Raw genomic sequence first — 22,397 nt, forward strand, 5'->3', positions numbered from 1 at the left:
CAGCTGGAAGAAACCTCTCTGAGTAACCACACTGCTTCTTATTCTTTCTCTCAGTTGAAATTTCTACTTAAAAACTTTTTAATATTTCAACCTAATTCAGTCGATCTAAGCTACCCAAGCAGAATCAGGTTTTTAATGAAAGTGGGTTATATTTGTATCTGTTCATTTGATACTATATTTATTGCAGTCAGAAAAGCTTCATTAGTTCTTTGACTCTACCTGGCTCCCAGGGGAATGGAGGTATTGGAGTTTTACTGACTAAGATACTTTGTGAAATGCAATTAACAAAATGTTTTATGACTGTGTCAGTAATCTCATCCTCAGTTATTTGTACTTCGGCCAGAGGCTTCATCTGCCTGTCTTAATAACCCTACTAAAATAGGAGTAGTCAGAATGTTGTATACAACAACAAAACCAAACAAAAATCAAAACAACAACAAACAAACAAAAACAAACAGCTCCCCAAAAAACAGAATTTGACAATACGGGAATTTAGTGCTGTGACTGAAAGAATTATCAGGCATTAGCAATTATGACATCTTATTTTCAGGATATTGTAACAGAAAGAAAGTAACACAAATAAAGAGTTCCAACAGTAAGGAGAAAGGTATAAATCACGTTATCTCATTTTCTTCTCTCAAATTCTCATCCTAAGCTTATTGCAGACATAGGCTTTCTTATGTTGTTATTCTGTCATGCTTATATATCTTAAATTTGCTTTTAAAAAGGTAAAGAAATGGTTAGTGCTTGTGGTGTTTCTCACATGCTTTCTCAGCTTATCTGCCTTTGGGTAGTTATTCTTAGTATAAAGATATTGCGTGAAGAACGCCTAATAGGGACTTCGTGGTGGAGATGCACTGGCTTGATTGTAGAATTTGGGGGCACTTGTTATATCTCCTGAAGCCCCAAAAGAACTGTGTGTGTACTTCAGTGGAGTGGAATTTGTTCGCTCTGTTTCTTCTTTTCAAGAGAGGAAGCAGAACATTTTGCTGAACAGCTTTGAGGTGAGTCTGTCTTCTGTTCACAAGCATAATGGGCCTGCACATCTGCAGGAATGAGGTAGCAGAGGCTGAGCAATCAGTCTTGTCTCATGCTGAGCTTGCTGCTCCCAAAGAGCCCAGACAAGATCCTAAGGCAAGGCCCCAAGTGATTCCTGAGTAGTTATGTGGGAATTTTGCTGTAGTGTGTATTGTAATGTGTTGAAAATCCCAGGGACAATGTGAATTCAGCATATTATTTGAATATTTACTTTATGACATTTTATTTTTCAATGGTCATTTATGATGGTATTTTACTTCGTTTCCATCTGTCTTCCCTATTCTTTGTCCTTCTGAAGATTACATGTTACTTTTTGAGTTGGAGCCTGCTATTGCAGAACAAGCGCAAGAATGCTTTGGATAATGTTGCATAGCAACATAAAGTTTAATTTCTGTCAAATGTTTCATCATTCTCTTGATCATTTTTGTTCATTTTTTTTCTTTTTCACTTGAACAGCGCTGTAATGAATTAAGGTGAAACCACTAGTAGTACATTGTGCATGTTATTATAATAGAAGCAATGGCCAGTGTCCAAAGTTGTCTGGAGTTTTCAGTTTTGTCTTGTAGTAATTTAATGCACCACTGGCCATAAAAAACCTGAGAAAAATTATGTGCAAGGAAGATTGTTTCATTTCTGAGTTTCTGTGTAGCTCAAAATTATATTCTCCTCTTTTGACTACTATTAATTCATGAATCCTTAGTGTTTGCAATACATTTTCCAGTGATGTAACTGCAGTGATGTTACTCATCATTTAACCACAGAGTAGAGTTTAGTGAGTAATCTTCTGGTGTCAACAGTGATCAAATGCATTAAGTTTACAAATTAAATATTCTTTCTAGCCATTGTCTTAGAAACCATGGTTTCAAATAAATTTTGAAGCAGTTATTTCGTATAAGGAGCTGGAATATTTTGGCCATTTCTGTACAGTGCTGATGGGAGTAAGCTTAAAGAATTAATGTCAGTTAAGGTATATGCTGAAAAACTCTCCCAAGGATGCCCAAGCTATGAAGAATGAAGTAAAACTGAGGAATGATTATTTTACCTGACTGCTGATTTCATTATAAGGATGGGTATTTCGGAGAGTAACTGAAGGCATAGCAATTTGAATAAGAAAGGATGAGATTGTGTGTATTTATGATACAGTTTAGTTAAAAACAATGAGAACTCTTTCATTCCATGGTAAAATACATTTGTGGCAAGCGTGTTCCTCAGCCTGGGTTTCCAGACTGACTCTGTCACCTCAGGCACATGATTCCAGCACTGTGTGTGTAGCTGCACAATTGTGCAGCCAGGGTACACTGGGAGTATGACAGGACTGCAGAAAGCTCTGTGTGAGCGCCTTCACGACCACTGAGTTTATCAGCATGCGGTGCTGTCAGTGTAGACTTAGCTGCCTGAGAGGAGGCTGTAATGAAGGTGTAGTCATCAGAAGACATGCAGAGGAAGGAGGAGGAGGGCAGACACAAATTGCAACAAGGCATTCTGGTTAGGTGATAGGAAATGTTAGTCTGTTTATTTTTTGTCATGAGGGTGGTCAGACACGGGCAGAGGTTGCCCAGAAAGGCTGAAGAATGTCCATCCATGGAGAAGTGCAGCTCCCTTGGTTGTGACTCTTAGTAACCTGATTCAACTTTAAAGCCAGTTCTAACTTTGAAGCTGGCCCTTCTTTGGGCAGTGTTGAAACCAGATACTCCAAGTATTGTATGAGTTTTGAATGATGTTCCAGATAAGCATCCAGAGTCCTGTGATGGTTTGAATCAGTTGGTATTGAAGCCTGTGTAGTTGCATCTTTGCTGTTGCTTGTGGGTTATATAATTATTTGCTCTTTTTACTATGTGCAGATCTGGACATAGTTCTGGCATTTCTGCTTTCCTTTGCTTAGAGGATTTTTGTAAGAATATATAAACACACAAATACTTCTTTGATAGCTAGCTTTGATATGAAAGCAGTAAATTGCCCCCTTCAACACAAAATGGATACAAGCAAGGAATGTGTTTAACCAAAATCTTTATCTAAGACATTCCAAAGAAATATTTTGGGTATCTTCTATGCAGTTTGTTCCTAGCAGTAATTCATTTTACTGCAAGACCCAGAGCTCAAGATAAATTCAGTTCTTCTTGTTGCTACTAGAATTTCTGGTATCTGAAAGTAATTATTATTTTGGTCATATCCTTTCATCAGCTATGAAATACATAAGTCCCTAACTTTCTTCTCTGATGCCATAGTTTATGATGGAATATAGTTTCCATCTCTTAAAATTATGTAGTAGTTTTTTCTTAGTGTTGTTGGATAGTGGCATACGCTTCCACACTTCAATTTCTGTATAGATTTCATTTAAAAATTATTTTTATACGGAGCTAGACTGTTGAGAAAAAGAACTGTGCTGGCACATCTACTATTACTATATTAATAAATATATGTGCAATAAATTAGTTTCTTACATACTATGGGTACATTTGAAAATACTGTTATTGTCACTGATACTCTGATGATTATCAGGCATGTCTTTGAAACTTTTTAAAGATAAAAATCTAGCAACACTTAGCTGTAAAGTTTTACATGTCTACGTTTGTTTGTATTTTCACTTTTAATACATAATGACTTCTGGACTGTTGAAGTTTGTTTGGTTTGGTGCGGTTTTCTTTTAGTTCCTGTGCTTTCATATACTTAGTTTGCCTGTTTGGTTTTTTTTTGTGTTAGTTTGTTGTTTCTTTTTTTTTTACCTCTTCAGACGTAAACAAGTTTTGGTTTCATTTAAATGGTTATTACTTTAAAATATTTTGCAACTTTTGTAATTTTTCTGCATTTTTAGACAATTAATTTTATATTTTAGATGATCAATTTTATATTTTGCCTTTTTTCAATTTGATGATAGAATCATTATTGATTTTAACGAAGTAATAAATATCTTAATGGGATTTGTTAATGATAATACTTTGTAAGGTGAGTAGGTTTCAATGCACAGAGAAATACCAAAAGAAGTCTGTGGATTACAAAACTGGACAGATAACATAAGCTTCGGCATCACCAAAAAAATGACTCAGCTGAAAAAAAAGAGTTGAAAGTGGTGCTGTGTAATCAGAGCAGTAAGACTAATAGGAGTTCACACTATGTAGGGGTTGTAATGGGAAGCAGATGTGAAGATATTTTCCTCTTTATGCTGGGTTTTTGTGTATTGCTTCAGTTATCAGAAAAATGTTGACCAAATGGTTTCCTAAAAAAGGGAAGTGATGATAAAATGTTTTCTTTATGTATTTTAGTTTATGGCAAGAATTGAAACAGAAGTGGTAATAATTTGGGGGGTTGCAGTGGATACTGAAATTTCTAAAGAAAATTTTCCTTTCTTTTTTTCTTCCCAAATCCTACATAATTAGATCTTTTGTTATCAAAAGCAGTATTGGCTGAAGAAAATATCTGGGCTTGAATAGCACTGGCTTAAGAACAGGAATGCAGGTGCATAGGAGCAAAAGTTTTGTTTGCAGATTGTTTTAAATAAGACTGGAAAAGTCCTTATCACAAGCCAATTTATTTGTGAGGAGAACTTATTAATAAGAATTGCAGTATCTCTCACAATGGAAGCCTCCTAATTTCTTTGTCCAGTGATACATTCCAAAAGGGAAACGCATTTGTTTGGATATAAACAATAAAGAATGGTGTATGGAAGGCAGTGTGTCCCTGTGGAGGTTTTCTCATAGGAATGTAATTCTGCACCAAATCTCTTAAGAACAGTGTCACCACTATACTTAAGGAGATAACAATAACCATTAAAACTGAAGTATTGCCATCTATTGTTAAGCTCTTGTTCCTGTTTTGCCTTGTTATGCTCTTTGAAGGCTGTAAATGGTTTCTTTTCCTTCAGCCTTTCTTCTAATCTCCTATCTAAATATTTAAATAGCTTATTAGTTGAGATGTTATGGATGTCCATGTGCGTACCATTTATGATATTTGTATTATTTGTGAAAACATGCTTGTTAGTCCAGCATTTCATTTATCTCCCACCAAGATCTGCTAATTGCTTTATTCCCACAGTCTCACTGATGCAGAAAAGTAAATACTATTAGCTGTGCTTATTACTTGTAAGCAATCTATTAAGCCAGTCATCTACTTCCCTTTTTTTTCCCAGGTATTTCAGATTTTTTTGCTCCAGTTGCTCATTGCTGTTGACCTTGCTCATTTTGCAAATGCTATTTAGACAGTCAAACCTCAACTGAATTGCTCAGCAGGGATTTGTCTATTCAATTTTATGGCTGATCTTAAATGTGAGACTTTGAACTCATACTGTTTCTCTCGTTCCTATAGCAACGAATAATGTGGAAAGGCAGCAGTATCACTTTGCAGCTGGTGTTTTGAGCTCACAGCAAGGGAGGGGTTTTGGGAAAATAGGGAGTGTATAAACTGGGATTTAACTGATTCAGAAGTAGAGCAGTTGCTGAAGTACCTCACCCTTTATGGAGGAGTTGGTTGTGATTTTGAGTAGGGCTTCCCAATCTTCTTTGAATGACGTTCTGTTCTTTCAGTAACAAGAGATGAGTTTCTTGAAGGGTCTGATTTTTCTTTCTTAGCTGCTTGGATCTTTTTCCACCCAAAACAAAGTTCTCTGTCATCACACTGACAGCTAAGATTTGTTTCAGTAACTTGAGTGGGACTGATAACTTTCTTGCGCTCTAAACATACTTGATGTACAGAGCTTTATAACTCTGATGTTTGCAATTGTCCAGTAACTGCATTATAGAAGACTGTAATTCTAAAGTAGTCTTCTGAGTGACTATCTCAGAGTAAAATGGTTTGACACTTAGAGCTCCTACGTATCCAGAGATGAGACTAACGCATTCTTCCTTCTCCGAAAAGCAGAAGTTGTTTGCATTCCCATTAGCAGTCCTCTGTCTCACATCATGACAACAATGTTCCGTACTTACTTTTCTGACATTCCCTGATGCCAAATTAAAATCTCTGGAATACCTCAGTCTTGTTTCTAACCTGGAGAACCTGCAGGTCTGCTGCCGTGCCTGGGTGCTGTCCTTATTGCTAAGGACTGAAAAGAGCAGAGCTTCTACCTCAGGGAACCAGTTGGTTTGCTCGCAGTGAGGCCTCTGTGTTTTGATCCTGGTGGGGACACATGAGAGTTTACTTCTCAGTGTTTAAGCAGCTATTATATATTAAAAAAAAAAAAGCCATCAAACATGTAACATACGTTTTAAGCTCTTTGAAAATAGACAGTTCCTATACCCGTTATTTTTTATCTTGTCTCATCTCAGAAAGGTGTGTGCTAGCCATCAGAATAGTGGTACTCTTTGTGTGGATCTGTGTACATGCAGTTAAAATGCTTTTCTAACCAAAACAGCTCTGATTAGCAGAAGGAACTCTGGAAAGTTCTTAGCTATTTGTAGCTGATAAAGAAAGCAGTTAATTTGCTTATGTGGGAAATAAGAAGTAAGTCTGGATATATTCACCTGTCTTAAGGAATGTGTTTGAACCAGAACTTCTCACCTCTTTCAAAGCTGCCACAACACAAACTACTTTTTGAGACAATGATCTGCAGACCAGTGGGGACCCTGTAAGCATCTAATGCTGGCCATAACATCATATCACTCTGAAAAGTAGTCACTCTGAAAAAAGGTCACTCTGAAAGCAGTTCCTCATATTTATTTCTGTGGAAAATACAACAGATACAGAGAGTACAAAAACACTATCTGATAGAGCAAATTCTCAGCTACAGAAGGCTATTTTTCAACTTAGTCACCACCACTAGGTATACATTTTCACCAGCAATGAACAAGAGCCTGTGTGGTGCTGTCATCAAAATCTGCAACAGTGGAGGTGACCGACTGTCACCACTGCTGAAATGCACCACCAACTGCCTCATTGTGCTCACAACCTCTTTTTGGTCTCACTTGTTCAGCAAGTGTCAGTGAATGTCAGTGGGTGCCATTTTTTCCTGCACGAAGGAATTCAGTGACACACTTGTTTCACATGCACTTCCATGTGAAACACCATTGTGTCAGACTGCCCCTCTGCTGCCATCCTTCACACAGCAATGACATGTATTGGGATATTGGCAGGAAGGTTCAACCTGTACTGCCAACATCATAAAATAAGAGATTTCTTTTTGAGCTCTATTCATACAATCTCAGAATATCTCAGAATATAAGAACCTTTCCCAAACCCCCATGTTGACCCTTGCCTGTCACAGCTCTGTGCCATTCCCTTGTGTCCTGTCGCTGAGCCTGGGCAGAGACTCTGCACTGCCCCTCTGCTCTCTGTGACATGTAAAATATGTGACATCTCAAGGCTGGTGGTGATGTTTCAAGAGAGATGCTACTCTTGGGAAATAAGGTGGAAGTTTTCAGTTGCTGCACTCTTTATTCCTCCTCTGTTTCCATTCTCTCCCTGAGATAGAAAGATTCCCAAGAGATACCGAATATGTGATTAGATAACTTCATAAATGGGTGGTATGTTAGCAGTGTGTATAAATACTTGGTAAGAAGGATTAAAGAAAATTGAACTGTCCAGTGGCACTACGTGATTGTAAATTACATTACTATAAGGGTAGCTGAAGACTAGTGCAGATTGCCTAGAGAATACGGAGGCTTCCTCCTAGGTGAAGCTTCAAACAGTTGGCTGCAGGCCTGAGCAACCTGCTGTAGCTGACAGTAGCTGAGAAGGTTGGACTTGGCAATGTGCAGAGGTCCTTTCCAAACTCAGCTATTCTATGATATCAACTTTTATGTCAGCAGATAAAAGAGAAGTTATTTATGTGTGGAAAGTGCTGCTTGAAGAATCTTGTAATATTAAAGATGAAATATAAGTCTTGAGTTGTTTTGAGATTCCTGCTTTATCTGCTTAGATTTTAAATTTTATCTTAGTGTAACTTCTGATACTAGACAATTTATTTCTCACAACACAGTTGAGAAGAACTGACAGAGAAATCAGAGTGACAACTACTTTTTTATCAGTTCTGTTCACTTGACAACTAAATGCATTTTGTAGCGCCTAAAACCCAATCCTGAATCTAAGGATCTGTAGAAGTAGTTTTAATTTGTACTCAAGTCTCAAAGTTGCTGAGCAGAGGGAAGAATTCTGACGAGGAAACTGAACTGTTGCTGTTCTGATTTGGATAATTTATCTGTGTGATTTATAATGAAAACATAACTTCATACTACCTTATGCACATTCCTTGCTGCCTGTAGTAGGTGACTGCTCTGCTTTCCAAGATACTTAAGTTAGTGTGCTATGTAAACTTAAAAGCAGAATTTGACAGCCTTGAAGTGCAGGTTTCATTATCTTTAAATATTCCTTTAGAACAAGAGTAATCTTTATCCTAGATTTGAAGATGACAGTTGATTCAAGATCAATTAGCAGAACCCCTTTCTTACATTGTGAAATTGACATCATTGTTCATTTACCAGCATTGACTGGTGATCTATTAGCATTAATCAACTTAAGGAAAGGAGTGCCTAATGAGTAGGGTTTTTTTAGTAGTTAATTTGAAGAGTTTTCACTTACTGTTAATTAAACTAGCTATTGCCTTCCCTAAGAATGGAAGTTTCTGAAAGTAGGTTGGGAAATGAAATATCTGGGAATTATCAAAAAAAAAAAGGAAAAAGTTATGCACCAAAAAGATGGTGCTCATTTCTTAAGTGGGGAGGAATGAAAGAGAGGCTCTGACATCTGGGACAGTTAGAAAGAGATGGGAAAGAGGAGCCAGAACTGGAGTCAGGGAAGGAACAATGCCTAGCACATGGCAGGAGTAGGAAGGGGTAAACAATTTCATTGGGCCAGATAGTAAGGAGAGTGAATAACTGAAGTAGTGGTGTTTGGTGTGTTTACCTGGGGGCCACAGAGTGGGAAAGGGGAAAGGAAAAAGATAAAGAAGCAAAGACTTCATGGACAGTTTGAAGCACAGTTTTGAACCAAACTAGTAACTGTAGTTAGAGTATCTTTTTTTTACTTAGATAATAGCAAGTGTTAGAAATCAAGAAGTGAAATGAGATTCCAGTGTCTCTGATTCTTAAAACAAATCCTGTCTGAGCAGACCTCTTCAGGCACTAGGGGCTGTGAATAGCATATTAAAATATAATTAATGTTTGGATGAAAACCTTCCAAAAGTTCTGTTTAAAAATTTATGCATCTCTTCATACAAATCACTTAATGTTTTCAATCTTGTTCAGTTTTATTTTGCAGCTGTTAAAACAATAGGGCATAAGTTTCCAAGGAATGCCTATTGATGTGTGAGGGAATCTAGATCCTAATTGTCAAACAATTGCTGTGATGTCATGTGCAGATTTTATATGATGTTCACAAACAGATTGTTGGGAACAACTGTGCACTGCATAAAATGCCTATAACGATTTTTCCTACCTGTAAAGATTCCATCTACAGTGCAAAAGAGCTTTTGATGTAGCTCTCCATGTACGTTCCTGGTTTAAGTAAGTTATTATAGCATAAAATCAACTTTATTTGTGGAAAAAAAGTTTTTGCAGACATAGCTTTTAGCATTCATGCACAAAAAACAATCAGTTCTAGAAGTCTCACTATGTGTTATAAAAAAAACCAAACCTCTTGACTCTACATTTATATACTAACATTTGACATCATTTTTTATAAGCTATGCTGGCAGTAGTTCTTGCCAGATTTTTATGTATACTGTAAACATTACCTAGTATAACATTTTCACATGAACAAAAATCTCACTAATGTACATGACCGTTCTGGTAAAAATGGGAATGCAAATGCAATAAAAGATTATAATTCTTATTGTGAAATGTCAAAGTACTTTACAGTTGTTGGTTTTTTTTTTTTTTTTTTCCATTGTGAAATTGGCAAGTGGACGTTAAAACCAAATGTTGGCAGAACAAATGTCTGGTAATTGTAGATGTGTAAGGATACTTGCAGAAATGTTTATTTTTACATATAAAAATGGCTGTTGTTACAAAATAAATGTACATATTTTTGTTAGTCCTAAAAGCAGTTATCAGAAGTTGACCAGCTAAATGTTCTGCTTTTCATCTTCCAGAAACCAGCAAACATTCTGGTAATGGGTGAAGGTCCTGAAAGAGGAAGAGTCAAAATAGGTAAACATTTTGGAAAAAAAAAAAATTACTGCTAAGATTAGTTAGTATTGCATTGTTAATTAATATATCATGTTTGTTTTAAAGTATTTTTATGTGATTATCTGTTTACTGTTGTTGCATTTGAAAATTGTAAGTTAACCAGTTCTGTTTATATGCTTGTACCAGTATGGGTAACAGCAAAAAAAAAAAAAAAAAGGACATTCCTTAACTTTGGAAGCAGAAAGGTTCAGACAAAGCTTGTGTAGAAGATAATTTTCAGATTTGGATAAAATGTGACTTTCAGATACAGGTTTTTTGCTTTTTTTTCCTGGTATTTCTTAATGTTAATTTTTTATCTATACCAGATTGATTCTTACATTTCAAATACACTTCTGTAATAGTGAATACTAGAGAATTTCATGATCCCCTCTTTATTCACCTCCTCTGAAAGGGTGCAGTGCAATGTATACCACAGTCATTTTGTTTTTGCACTTTGGATAAATACATAGCAGTTTAGCCTGAGATTAATTAGGCCTAGTGTTGCTATGAGTAACTTGTAGATTACTTAGAATTACTTGTGAACTTTAATGATTTTGAACGTTAGTCCTAATAGTCTTTTTGCAGTATTGTTCAATTCTGGCTCACTATTTGGAGTAAGATTTTTTTGTTTTCTGTGTTTCCCAGCTGATATGGGCTTTGCAAGATTGTTCAATTCACCTTTGAAGCCTTTGGCAGACTTGGATCCAGTTGTGGTGACATTCTGGTACAGAGCTCCAGAACTACTACTTGGAGCCAGACATTACACAAAGGCTATCGGTAAGTTCTCATGTTTAAGCTTTCTAAAGGAGGATAGCCTTAGAGTAGATACAACTGTCTGCTGACAGGTAGTTTTTCCCTTTTCTTTCTCCCTGAAGTAGCAGTAGGTGGAGAATGATCCAATCCAGTATCCAGGCAGAAACTCTTTGAAGATTTGTCACTTCCATTTTATTTTTTTCAATATGACTTAAGGCTACAGTTACACATTTAAAATGCACTAGTTCTTTGTTCTTGTTGTTTTACTAACAGAAATACTGTTTGCGTTGGTCTGTGTGGTTTTCTGATGTGGGCTTAGTCTTCTGGGACCTTTAAAAGGGAAAGAGCTATGACTGTTTAAGTGGTTTTCATCTGGGGTACTCTGTCCAGGTGCTTCTGGGAAGTGTATGGTTTGATAAGAAAGAGAGTCTCGTGCATTGTATACGTCCTGCAGACTCACTCCTGAGATCTTCTGACATTCCATGTTCAGGAAATGCTGGTAGCCAAGCCTTTGTCTTCCCACTTAGTAAGTTCCATAAACGCAATCAGCCTCAATGCCCAACTATGTAGAGAATGAAAACACTGAAGTGCACAGGAGATACCTTGTCTGTGTGGTTAGGTTAATGTATCAGAGACATTGCTTCCTCTGCAGTTCTTTTTGTTTTGGAAGGGATTAAATTTCCCATATGTGTATGGACGTTGCTTTCTTTGCAGATGCAGGCATTTTCATGTCATGTAAGTTTTCAGATGTACTACGTGGATCTCTGATCAGAAAACTACAGTGTTTCCCATGATCAACTAATATCTCAGTTGAATGTTCACTTGGGTAGACCTGCATTTTTAAATAAGGTCTCACCGTCTCAAATAACTCCTGCTTGTGAAATTGCACCCTTATCTACTGAGAATAGTGAATAAGTTTAAAAATTGAATGAACTGTCATCTGACTTCTTTGATGTGGACTTGCACTTCAGATTTCTTTACTGCTCTTCTCTGTCATTTAGAATCCAATGCAAGATGATCTGAGCTGAACAGAATGCTTGTTTGTTCATCTTGCCTTCCAAATGTGCAGGAACCATTAAGAAGGTCACAAGGGCTTCTTCATAACTGTTGTGAAGGAGTGCAGTCAGAAAGGCTTTCATAATCAAAGCTGTGTGTTGCAGTGTTTGATAATACTTGGATTCAGTCTTTCAAGCAGATAACCTGCATTTCTATCCTTGAACCAATTTTGTCAGCGTGAAAAAGTAAGTTGGGGTTTGTTTGGCAGAGTTTCTTTTCCTCTTCTGAAATAGAGAAACTTAACTCTTAAGATAGCAGTGTCTACATTAGCAAGTAGTGTGGCACAATACAAGTATGCCCATAAAGCAAAACGGTCTTAGTTACTTAGGACCAACTTTAAATTCATTGGAGAAAGAGGAGTACTTTGAACTTTCCCTGGTGTGATACAGTGGACGGCTGCTCATTAGTGACACATCTTTTTTGTTTAATTTAATCTCAGAAGAGTTAAGTTTGTATGCTCTGAGAGATGTTTGCGCAGGACAGAATCTGTTTAGTCAGAATCTGTTTTGTTTCAGTTTGTGCTCGAAGTTTCTCTTCTCACTTCTAATGTGTATCATTGTAGAATGCCTACTCTATAGTATCAGACACTTCTCCATAGGTACTGGGTGGCAATAGCTACTTGCTCTGCTCTGTCCCTCAGCCTCTCCTCTCATGTCAGGTGCTTCAGACCCTGCACGTCCTAACTGCTCTTTGCTGAGCTTTCTACACTTCTGTCTTATATTCAGACCACCAAGTGTGATCCACAAGCATTAAATTATGGAGGTATCTACAGTGAATCTGCTGGCTGTGCTCCTGTTGATCCAGCCAGTAATCCTACTGATGCTCAATTACTCTGTTGTTTCATGGTTATCATAGCTAAAGTTGCCACTGATTAGCACATCCCCAACCAGTTCTTCTTTATTAGAAGATTTAGGAGATGTCATGTAACATCTTTGTGAAGAAATTCACCTCAGTGTCCCCACAAACCTTTGCAAGGTCCTTGAGATGAGCATGTTCACCCCTTATTTGTTCTCCCTGATGCTGTGCTCTGTTGAGCTCCTCCCACAACACCTTTTGCTGAGGTCTTAAGTTACTTGGTTCTTGCCCTGAAGGTTCTGCATCCTATAGTAGGACAGAGAAAAGGAGTCTGAATGAAGCTGCAGCGGGTGATGATACTTCAGAGAGATCTAGATTTGCCAATTTCTAAAATTTTTATTTATTGTATCAGACCCACACCCATGAACCTGCAAGGGGGATGTGAATGGGTCATGTACATGGTGTGCAGTGTAAGTATTGAGGACATTCAAAATGGTTTGGCTAAGAAAATAAAAAAATGTGGAAATGGAAACAAGGAGAGTTGCAAGATGAAGTTTGTAGGCTAAATGAAAGGTTAGAGAAGCATCTGGCTGAAGAGGAAGTAAAGGTGCATGGGGATGATCTTCCTTTTGAGGTAAAGGGAAAAAGTTGATAACAAAATGACAGCAGTGATGTTTGTGCATTTAATGAGTCCAGACTTGTGTTTTGCTTTCAGCATTATATGCACTTATAACAAGGCTGTCTTAACGAGCTAATCATGCCATTGAGAGTTGCAGGTTTACATGAGAATGTTTTTGGCAGAGGTACAGCACTTAAAGCTCTCATAAATCTCTGTGCAATAAATAAAATTATTTTAAAATTGCATAATCCTCAGGAGCCTTAATGCATCACTTTTAGTAATCACTCATGAATTATGTAAGATTCTCATTTATCTGCTATTCATGTGAATATATTCATTTAGAATAAGGACTGTTTGATACACCAACTTATGAAAAAGTAAATCACGGTGTAGCTTTTAATTTTACGGAGCTATTTTCATATGTGTTCTGTATAATATGATTGTGTGTTTCATAAATAATCAATAAAATCAGTCTATAAGCAGTCTATCAGCTTTGATCTGTTCTCTGTAAGTCTTGTCTTTGAGAAATGCTTTTGTTTTAATTTACTAGAAATGCATTGCAACCAGTTCTCTACTTCAACACATTGAACATTTTATCAACTGTGTTGGGCGTAATACAGATGTTTGCTTAAGTTTTTACTAACTTTAGTCATAATATTTTTTGTATGTTTTGTTTATTCTGTATCTCATACTTTCTTCCTTATCATAGCATTGCAAATAATATGCATACCAGAAAGTGTGCTTCTGAAATTACTAGCAGTATATTCACAATTCACCCTGCATACTGTGTACTATAGTCTGATTTCTTTCTGTTCTTGTAATACAACTTTTAGATATGCTTTCTTGCACATTAGTAATCCTTGTACATGACCAGAGAATGTAAACAGAATTTGATTCTTGCCTCAGATGTGACTTTTTTTGGTCAAGTTTTCTGAACCTGGTGTTAGTTACATTTTGTAGATATAACTTTGGGGAAAAATTGGACTCTATACAGTCTGTTTAGAAAGAATTAAATATGCTTTTATATTACTTTGTATAATATTTCATTTTTAGAGGTAGCTTTTTATTGTCATTTTTTCCTCTATATTTAACATGTTCCTTCATCCTTACGAAAGATTGTACTTTTCATTTATTTGCTGGCTGAACAAGGAGTGGTTTATCACAAATATAATATCATATTTTGAGGAGACACAGGTGTCAGGAAAATACCACTGCTGGAAAAAGAGAAATAGCTTTTGCTTTCTGCACGTTGAAAGGGTAGTAAAAAGCCCATGTTAGAGTCATTCATGTGGAAAAATATTTAGTTTCCTGAGCTCTGAACATTTGTAATCTAAGCCCTACTTGTTAATAAAGTTTCTTGTATGATTCTGCTACTACAGTTACAAGCAACTGACTTAACAAGATGAATACAAATTGGGAAAAATGGTGTTGAGGAGAAGCCAAAGGTTATTTTCTGTTCTATTACCGCAATATACATCTATACTAAAATACTGTAGCCTGCAGAAGCCTTGGTCTGCATTTCTAGCACCATAATTCAGAACCAGAGTCTGTTTCCATGTGTTCATTTGATCTTAATTATTCTAACAAAGAAGTAAAACATGCAAAGAAAGTAACTTCAAGCAAACTTCAGGTGAAACCATGTAAATGGGAAAATATAAAATGCTTGTGATTATACTGACATTACTGAACTTTCAGAAAGTTTCCAGCATAATAGAAAAGTGCTTTTCTACTCAAAATACTAAAGAAATATGGTTGAAGTGGCATAGATTCATGTACTATAATTTTAAGTAAAACTAGTAAGAACTTCTAATCATAGGCTTTTAGGAGAACATGTGGTGCTCTCTGCTGTTGTTCATTGTTGGACATCTTAGAGCAGTAGATCAAGGAAGTTGCATATTTAAGGCTTGTTTTTTATCAAGTTGTAGCTTGTGTAGTTAGCAGTGCTATCAGATAACGTTATCTTACTTCTGAAGAAACAGTGCATGTAATAAATGCTATCACATGGCTTCTAAAATTCTGGCTTGTTAGGATTTTGTTGGCAAAAGAGTTCTTCAGAGTCATCCTTCAGCAATCCATTTAGTAAGACAAAAAAAACTATTCTGCACCAGAAAAGGAAGGGGTGGTTTATTTAGGAAAAAAAAATAAATCTGAGAATCTGAGAATCCAAAATGTCTTCATGAGTTAGTTAGCTCAATTTAGTTAATTAGCTTGCAAATCAGTAGGAATGTCAGTAATGTGGGAACTGTGTTTTTGAGCCTGAACAATATTTTCATATGGAAAAATTGTATTTTAAAGCTTACGCAGTATAATGTCACCTCATCCTGTTTCCAGACAAAGATATGGAAGCTGGAAATGTGTAAAAGATATAGTCTGTTATCAAATGCCTTTGAAAGTGCATGTCCCAGAAAAATGTTAAGTGTATCAGAGGGAATTAATTTATAATAAATATGGAGGTCCATTTGAGCTTCAGCAACTTAGTTCAACTTTATGCAGGAAACTTAAAAGAGAGAAATATCTGGGGTGTATTATGTAGGATTTAGTATGGAATTATGTGCCTCTGGAAATCTTTAACCAGTGCCTCAGCTTCTTCTGGATCTGGGAGAGGGTTGGTGGGAAGAGTTAAAATAAGACCGATCTGAAGAATCCGATAAACCTGAAATTACAAATGGAGCCAACCAGGAGACTTGGGAAAAAAAGATTGCAGTGGTGATTCCTCACCTGTGGTCCATGGATACATGGGAGCATGGAGGTTGCTTTTAAACGTCCCTGAGATGATTAAATCTATAACCAGAATGGAAGATAACTTCTGATTGCTGCTAGTGATCTGGGTTACTTTTTTATTTCAAGGGGCTAAGAGGTTGTTGGAAAACTAGAAAAGAAATAGTAAAGAAATAGAGAAAATACTGATATATGCACTCTGAAAAGCTCGAGATACAAGGCTCCCTTCCTGGCGTTCCTGCCCTGGGCAATGTTATATGACATAGGATGTAATTGGATTCAGATGGTATTTTATCGTAAACTTATTTTGGCATATGGTAAAATGTTCTCATTTTGATTATCACAGTCATTCTTTTTCTGAGAGGCAAAACATTTAAGTACTGAAGATTAATTGTTGCTCTTTTATCTAGTTAGTGCAGGTGCTAGACGACCTACTGCCTTTTTTTTCTCTTGCTTCATCATTCTCTCTAAAATATAAATGTTTCTTCTTTTAAAGTAATCATTTACTATACTCCACAATCTTATTGTAGCAGTCACCTAAAAATGTAAAGTATTTATGATTAAGTTATTTGAACGGAACATTTTAATGCAACGTTAATTAGTATTTTATGAAATTTGGGATGCTGGCAGCAATTTGCAGGGTATTATCCACAGTATTGTTAATACTGTTTGATGTATTTGAAATGTTTAGAGATTCAGCATTCCATTTTCCAATTACTCTATTGCCCTCTCTTCTTAAATATATTGATATCTGGAAGTAAGCTGGTAAAGACCATAGCTGTTTTCAGCTCTGAAGAGTCTGGGGTATGTGTGCAAATGTATGCTAATTTAAGAATTAGTAGAATAAGAACTGTGACTTACAGTGTAGTGGGTCAGACCTGTCTGCAATGTAAATCCAGGGGAAGTACTCTAATGTGGGGCAGACAGTGAAATATCATCTTGTAGGACGATAAGCTGGGTCTTGGGAGATTTAGTTTTAAATGTGGATTCAGTCCCAGGTGCAGAATGTAGCTTACAGCATGTCATTTAACCCATCCCACATGTTGCTTCACTGTCTATGAAATGAGAATACTACTTAGTACTATTGTCCTGAAGATAAAATTGGTTAATAGGGAGTTCATATATACATATGTATATTTTAAAGTCAGTGACTAGATGCACTTGCCTGAGAACCTAGGATGTCATTTAGCATCTGAACACATTATGGACCTCACACCTTAAATCTGCTGATTGTTCTGACCACCCATGATTACTCCCTACTTTTTCATGTGTTCATTACTTTCTTCTCTTGCAAAATATTTGAGGGGACAAACCAGATGCTTCTGACTTTTATGCAGTACTTTGGCAGATTTGCTATTGTGTGGTGATTATTATGACTTAACATGGATTATTTTAAAGTTGGAGAAAGAAAATAACATAAAGAGTACCTAGACAGCAGAAGATCTATAACAATAACTGTGTTGAGAAACCACTGAGCAATTGGTCCCTACAAAAATCCATCTGTACTTAGCTCCATGTATGTAAAAAAAAAACAAACAAAAACACAACAACAACAACAAAAAACCCCTCCCTGCCCACAGTAGTGTTAGTCCTGCTTTTTTCCTTCTAATTTCTTTTTCCCTTGAAGTATCAATTTAATGTTCTGCCTAGCTGCTGGTAATCACAGGGCTTCATAAGAGTAAGCATGTTCTTCCTTTGTATCTCACTGACTTTGTTGTTTAGTAGGCAGCTGAGTTTTGCACAGCAGCAGGACTGATTCCCCAACCTCCCCAGGCACCTATAATGGGAGCTCAGTTCAAAATAGGATTTCGAGTGGTAAGACAGGAGTTCTCCTTGCAATGTCTTCTGTAGCCCAGAGCAAATAATGGATGCTGATGTGGAAGTGAAAAATAAATTATGGCATGAGAAAGCAAGAATCAGCATTTGAAGTAGTCTTGGAGATGCATTTTGCCTACTGCCACTTCATACTCAGCTCAGTGCTGTGTGTGTCAGGGTAAATTGTGATTCTTTGAGATATACTGCAGGTATGTTGTTCCCTTTGTATATTAACAAGTGATTGGTTTGATGCATATGGCATCTTAGAGATGCTTGGTACTTCATTTTTTCTTCTTCTTTTACAAAGCAGTACACTGAAGACTGATTTTGTTTTCTTACATGAAATATGAGGTTGCCTTTTAAAAGTCCTAAAGACTGTCTGTTATACAACCTGTTTTTGTAAATGCTTCAATCACTTACACTAGCCAAATAGTGTAGTAATGAAGTGTTTTAAAGTGTTGTATTTACTACCATATGTAAAGAACTCGTATAAGTTGGGTGTAGAACTTGTTTGAAACCCAAGTAGTTACCATCACAATAAAAGTGCAGTGGAATACATTAGTTAATTCATCAGTTTGATCTTGAGTCATGATAATTTCCGCAACATCAACCAAAACTTTCAACACTGCAGTACTGATTCAGTAGAATGATTTATTACCAGTTGGGATTGCTTCACAGGTAGACATCTTGGCAATGGCTGTGACTGACAGCAGAATTACATTTCACAGCCATTTATTTCATTGCCTATCCAGTATAGTTGCATATAATTATTTAGGAGTTATTCTCAGTGCCTGATTAGAAATAGCTTTAAGGTTGAACTCCTTAGTAACAGAAGTGTTTAGATACTGTGAAGTGTTCTTTTGAGAAGGAAAAAGAAGCCTCTCTGCATCTAAGAGGCAAGAATTTTTTGTGTATTCTCTGTTGACTGAAATAAGATGTAGGCATCAAAAGCTTTAATAACTTCCAGAAAATAGTAATTTGGCTTGTGAATTGGAAGGGGCCATGAAGGTACCTTTCACACATGTCCTTTGCAATAACTCGGACTCCTAGACAGCAGGCCTTTTGTTCCTGTCATGTGAGCTCTAGAAGGTTTTGACATGCTGGACCTAGTAAAAATAGTTGTAATAGTTCCTGACACAAGCCAGGTGAGAGTATATGACGGACTAAATATTCATTGTCCTTCTGTATTTACCATTGAATTAACATCCAGTGTGTACAAAGCAGATTGTTTCTCAGGATGGAGGGCAAATTAATGTCACCATAATTAGGAATCAGGAGTTCCTGACCTTCCAGTCCTATGATTAGGTGATGCTGTTGATTATTTTTTGCATTTGATAAAGTGAACGCTCAAAGGTGTGAATATTCCCTGAATAGCTTTTTAAGTACTGCTTTATCGAACAGCTGCAAAACATGACAGATCTTAATTCCTTCCTCACTGTAGGAGGAAACAGTAACAACTTCTGTACTAGTTATGCCTAGAACTTTGCAGCTTAGAAGGCTCTTATGACCTGTGTGATGAGAGCTTTCATACTTCCTTTACTTGCTGCTTTTGTTTGATATTTGGAAAGGGACATAGCCCTCAGGCTACAAACCCTTGTGTGCTTTTGATGACTTGTCACTAAAAGAACATTTTTTCTTCTGCTTTTGTTTCCCTGAAAATCTTTGGCAGCCTGCCAAAGTAATGCTTGGCCCCCACAAGGTATGAGCACTGCCATTGCTGGAACAAGAGCAGCAGTACATGCATGACTGCATCTTGGAGGTACTGGAATACAATAACAATATAACAGTAATAGCCCTCTACCTTCTCTGATGCATCCAAAGGCTTAGGATTAGGTAGAAAGCATTCCTGTAAATAGCACACTTCCTCACCAGAACTCAGCTCTTGTCCCAGTGACCCAATTCCCTGTGCTGAAGTGACATCCCCTAAGGCTGGAACTCACTACATTTTATGGAAGGAGAAGGAAGATGGGCCAGCTTTCATGCAGCCATTGTTCTGTTCTTTCTTTCAAGGGTGCTAGCCTACTCTACTGCTGGCTGAAGTTGTTAACCTGTAGTTCATACAGTAGTAGTCTTGGAATCACAACTGAAGAGGTGTGTGTGTGTGTGTGATTTGATGGTAAAAATGTATAGGATTTGGATGGAGGTAGGATTTGGGAAGACAAGTGCTGAAAATCCTTAAAGGCTTGGCTTTTGTTTTGTTCTGTTGTTTTTTTTTCTTTCTTTTAGGCAAATATTGGGAGCTTATTATAAAATATAAATAATATAATAAAAAATATAAAAATAGCTGTTAATACTGGTGAAGGTTCAATTATTGTGCTTTATGGTACAATTGCTGATAGTATTGCCTCGAGAATGCCTGTTTAATTGGCAGTATCGGCTGCATAAGAGAAATAGGAAGTTGTATACAGAACTGAATGTGGAGCTTACAATTCTGAAATTTGAAGGTCTGCAAATTAAAGATTTAAGTTCTTGAAGGTAGAATTTTTGCCTGCATTTGTATTTTCACTGCGTAAAAGGACTTAGTAGGGCCTCTTGTCCTACTGCCACTCCACATACTAAATCTATTGTACCTGTGTTGTCAAACTCACCACAGTAATTAAGTGTAGTATTGTAAGTTAATGTCTAACGCACAAATTAATGTGTCTAATGCACAGCAAAAGCCTGAGATCGTATGATCCCAGGATATTCATCCAATGCAGATACACTAAGGAATAGAAATTTACATGGGAGAATAAATATTTTGACAACTTGAAACAAATCTTTGTAGGGAGAATGAAGAAATCATGGCCCACCTGAAGTCCTGTGGAAAATTGCAGTCGATTTAACTGAACTCAGAATTTCATTCAAGATGCTTCAAAATTTGGGAAGTGTAGTCATTGAAATTCATTGAATTCTTAGTATGGACATAAGAAAAGGGCATCCTTCAGACTTCTGTGAGGTATCCTTTCAGTCTACGGACCATTCATCTCAGTGATTTCACAGCATGAACTCTGTTCTTCAGTCAAATTCTGTTGTGATGCTGGTTGCTGATACAGGGCGTGGGCTTGGGGAAGAGTGATGGCAGAGTTGCCCAACAGAGAGGGACAGCCTTTTGGTTACCACCAGCTGAACGTGAACCAGCAGTGTGCCCAGGTGGCCACAAAGGCCAATAGCAGCCTAGACTTCATCAGAAATAGCATGGCTAGCAGGACTAGGATAGTGACTGTCCCTTTGTGCTCAACACTGTTGAGGCTACATCTCAGCTACTGTGTTGAGTTTGGGGTCCCTCACTACAAGAAGGGTGTTAAGTTGCTGGAATATATTCAGCATCTTAAGTACATTAAGTACATCTTAAATTGTATCGGGGAAGTTTAAATTGGATATCAGGAATAATTTCTTCATAGAAGAGTAGTTAGGCATTAGAATGAACTGCCCAGGGAAGCAATGGAGTCTTCCTTTTATTCACGGTGGTATTTAAGAGACATGTGGAGGTGGCAGTAAGGGACATGGTGTAGTGATGTGACTTTTTAGGTTGGGTTGACATTTAGTCTTAATGATATCAACCTAGATGATTCTATGACTAGACAAATCAATATGTACTTGAAAAAAAAAATAGACATGTTGGCCTGCACAGCCTCCTTTCAAGTTTCTAATCTCTTGAGGTATTTGTTATCCTTGCCTTGATTTGAAAATTTTGGTGAATCTTTTCTTTACATAAATGTGTCAGCATTACATATGATCTGGGTTGCCTTGTTTGGGTTGTGACAATGTGATAAACTAGATAGTGGTTAGCTTGCTCATTGCATTAACCCTTGATGAGAAGCTATATTCTGGCATCCTTGTTGTACTTCCTTCCTTTACAAGGATTCAGACATATTCTAGAGTCTAGACTTTTGTTCAAATAAAAAATAAAAATAAAAAAAGACCAAGCTGGTTGAGGTGGTGTTGATAGTGAATTGCACAAACTGGTTGCAGCTGAACAAATATTTTTCTAATTCTTAATTTATTTTCTTTAACTGAGTTTTATTAAAGAATGACTAAGTTATTTATGCATTTATTTTCTTGTATACAGTTAACAATAATAGTTGTCTATTGTTAACTATCTAAAACAAAAGTGTTTCTTTTGTCTTTGTCCTGTCTTCAAATGAAACATTTTAGTTAATATGCATAAAGATATTTCATTGTGGGAATCAAGGCTGTTGCTCAATAAATTGTCTTATTGTCTTAAATTTCTTAAAGAATGTTTCCAAAATACAGAAACAAATACAGAAATTAGATAATTCTGCCACAGAAAAGAAAGAATACATGAGTGCTTGTGTATGTAATCAGCCCTATATTGGCATCCTTTTGTACTTGCTCCTTGGCCATAGAACTGAAGTAGAGTGTGTCGTGCAGGATATTCTCAGATTCACTAACTGACCTATAAAGCTTTTAGTGTTACAGGTTTTAAAACTGGGATGTGGACAGACATAAAAACATTTTCATAATCTGTGTGGATGCATGGCAGGTCTACATACCAACCACAACAGACCATC

At 36.7% G+C, this 22,397-nt stretch overlaps 1 protein-coding gene across 1 annotated transcript in view; it reads left to right on the forward strand.

Annotated features, from left to right (window-relative positions):
- CDK19 (cyclin dependent kinase 19) overlaps window positions 1-22,397 on the forward strand; it is a 113,308-nt gene that overhangs the window by 72,677 nt on the left and 18,234 nt on the right. Inside the window, exons 5-6 of the mRNA XM_065735073.1 lie at window positions 10,052-10,109; window positions 10,773-10,904. Of these exons, the coding sequence (XP_065591145.1) occupies window positions 10,052-10,109; window positions 10,773-10,904 (190 nt within the window). The remainder of the gene's footprint in view (window positions 1-10,051; window positions 10,110-10,772; window positions 10,905-22,397) is intronic.

Source organism: Cyrtonyx montezumae, unplaced genomic scaffold (genome assembly GCF_038088225.1).
Source record: "Cyrtonyx montezumae isolate F1298 unplaced genomic scaffold, pur_monq_1.0 scaffold_0, whole genome shotgun sequence".
In the NCBI taxonomy this organism is placed as follows: Eukaryota; Metazoa; Chordata; class Aves; order Galliformes; family Odontophoridae; genus Cyrtonyx; species Cyrtonyx montezumae.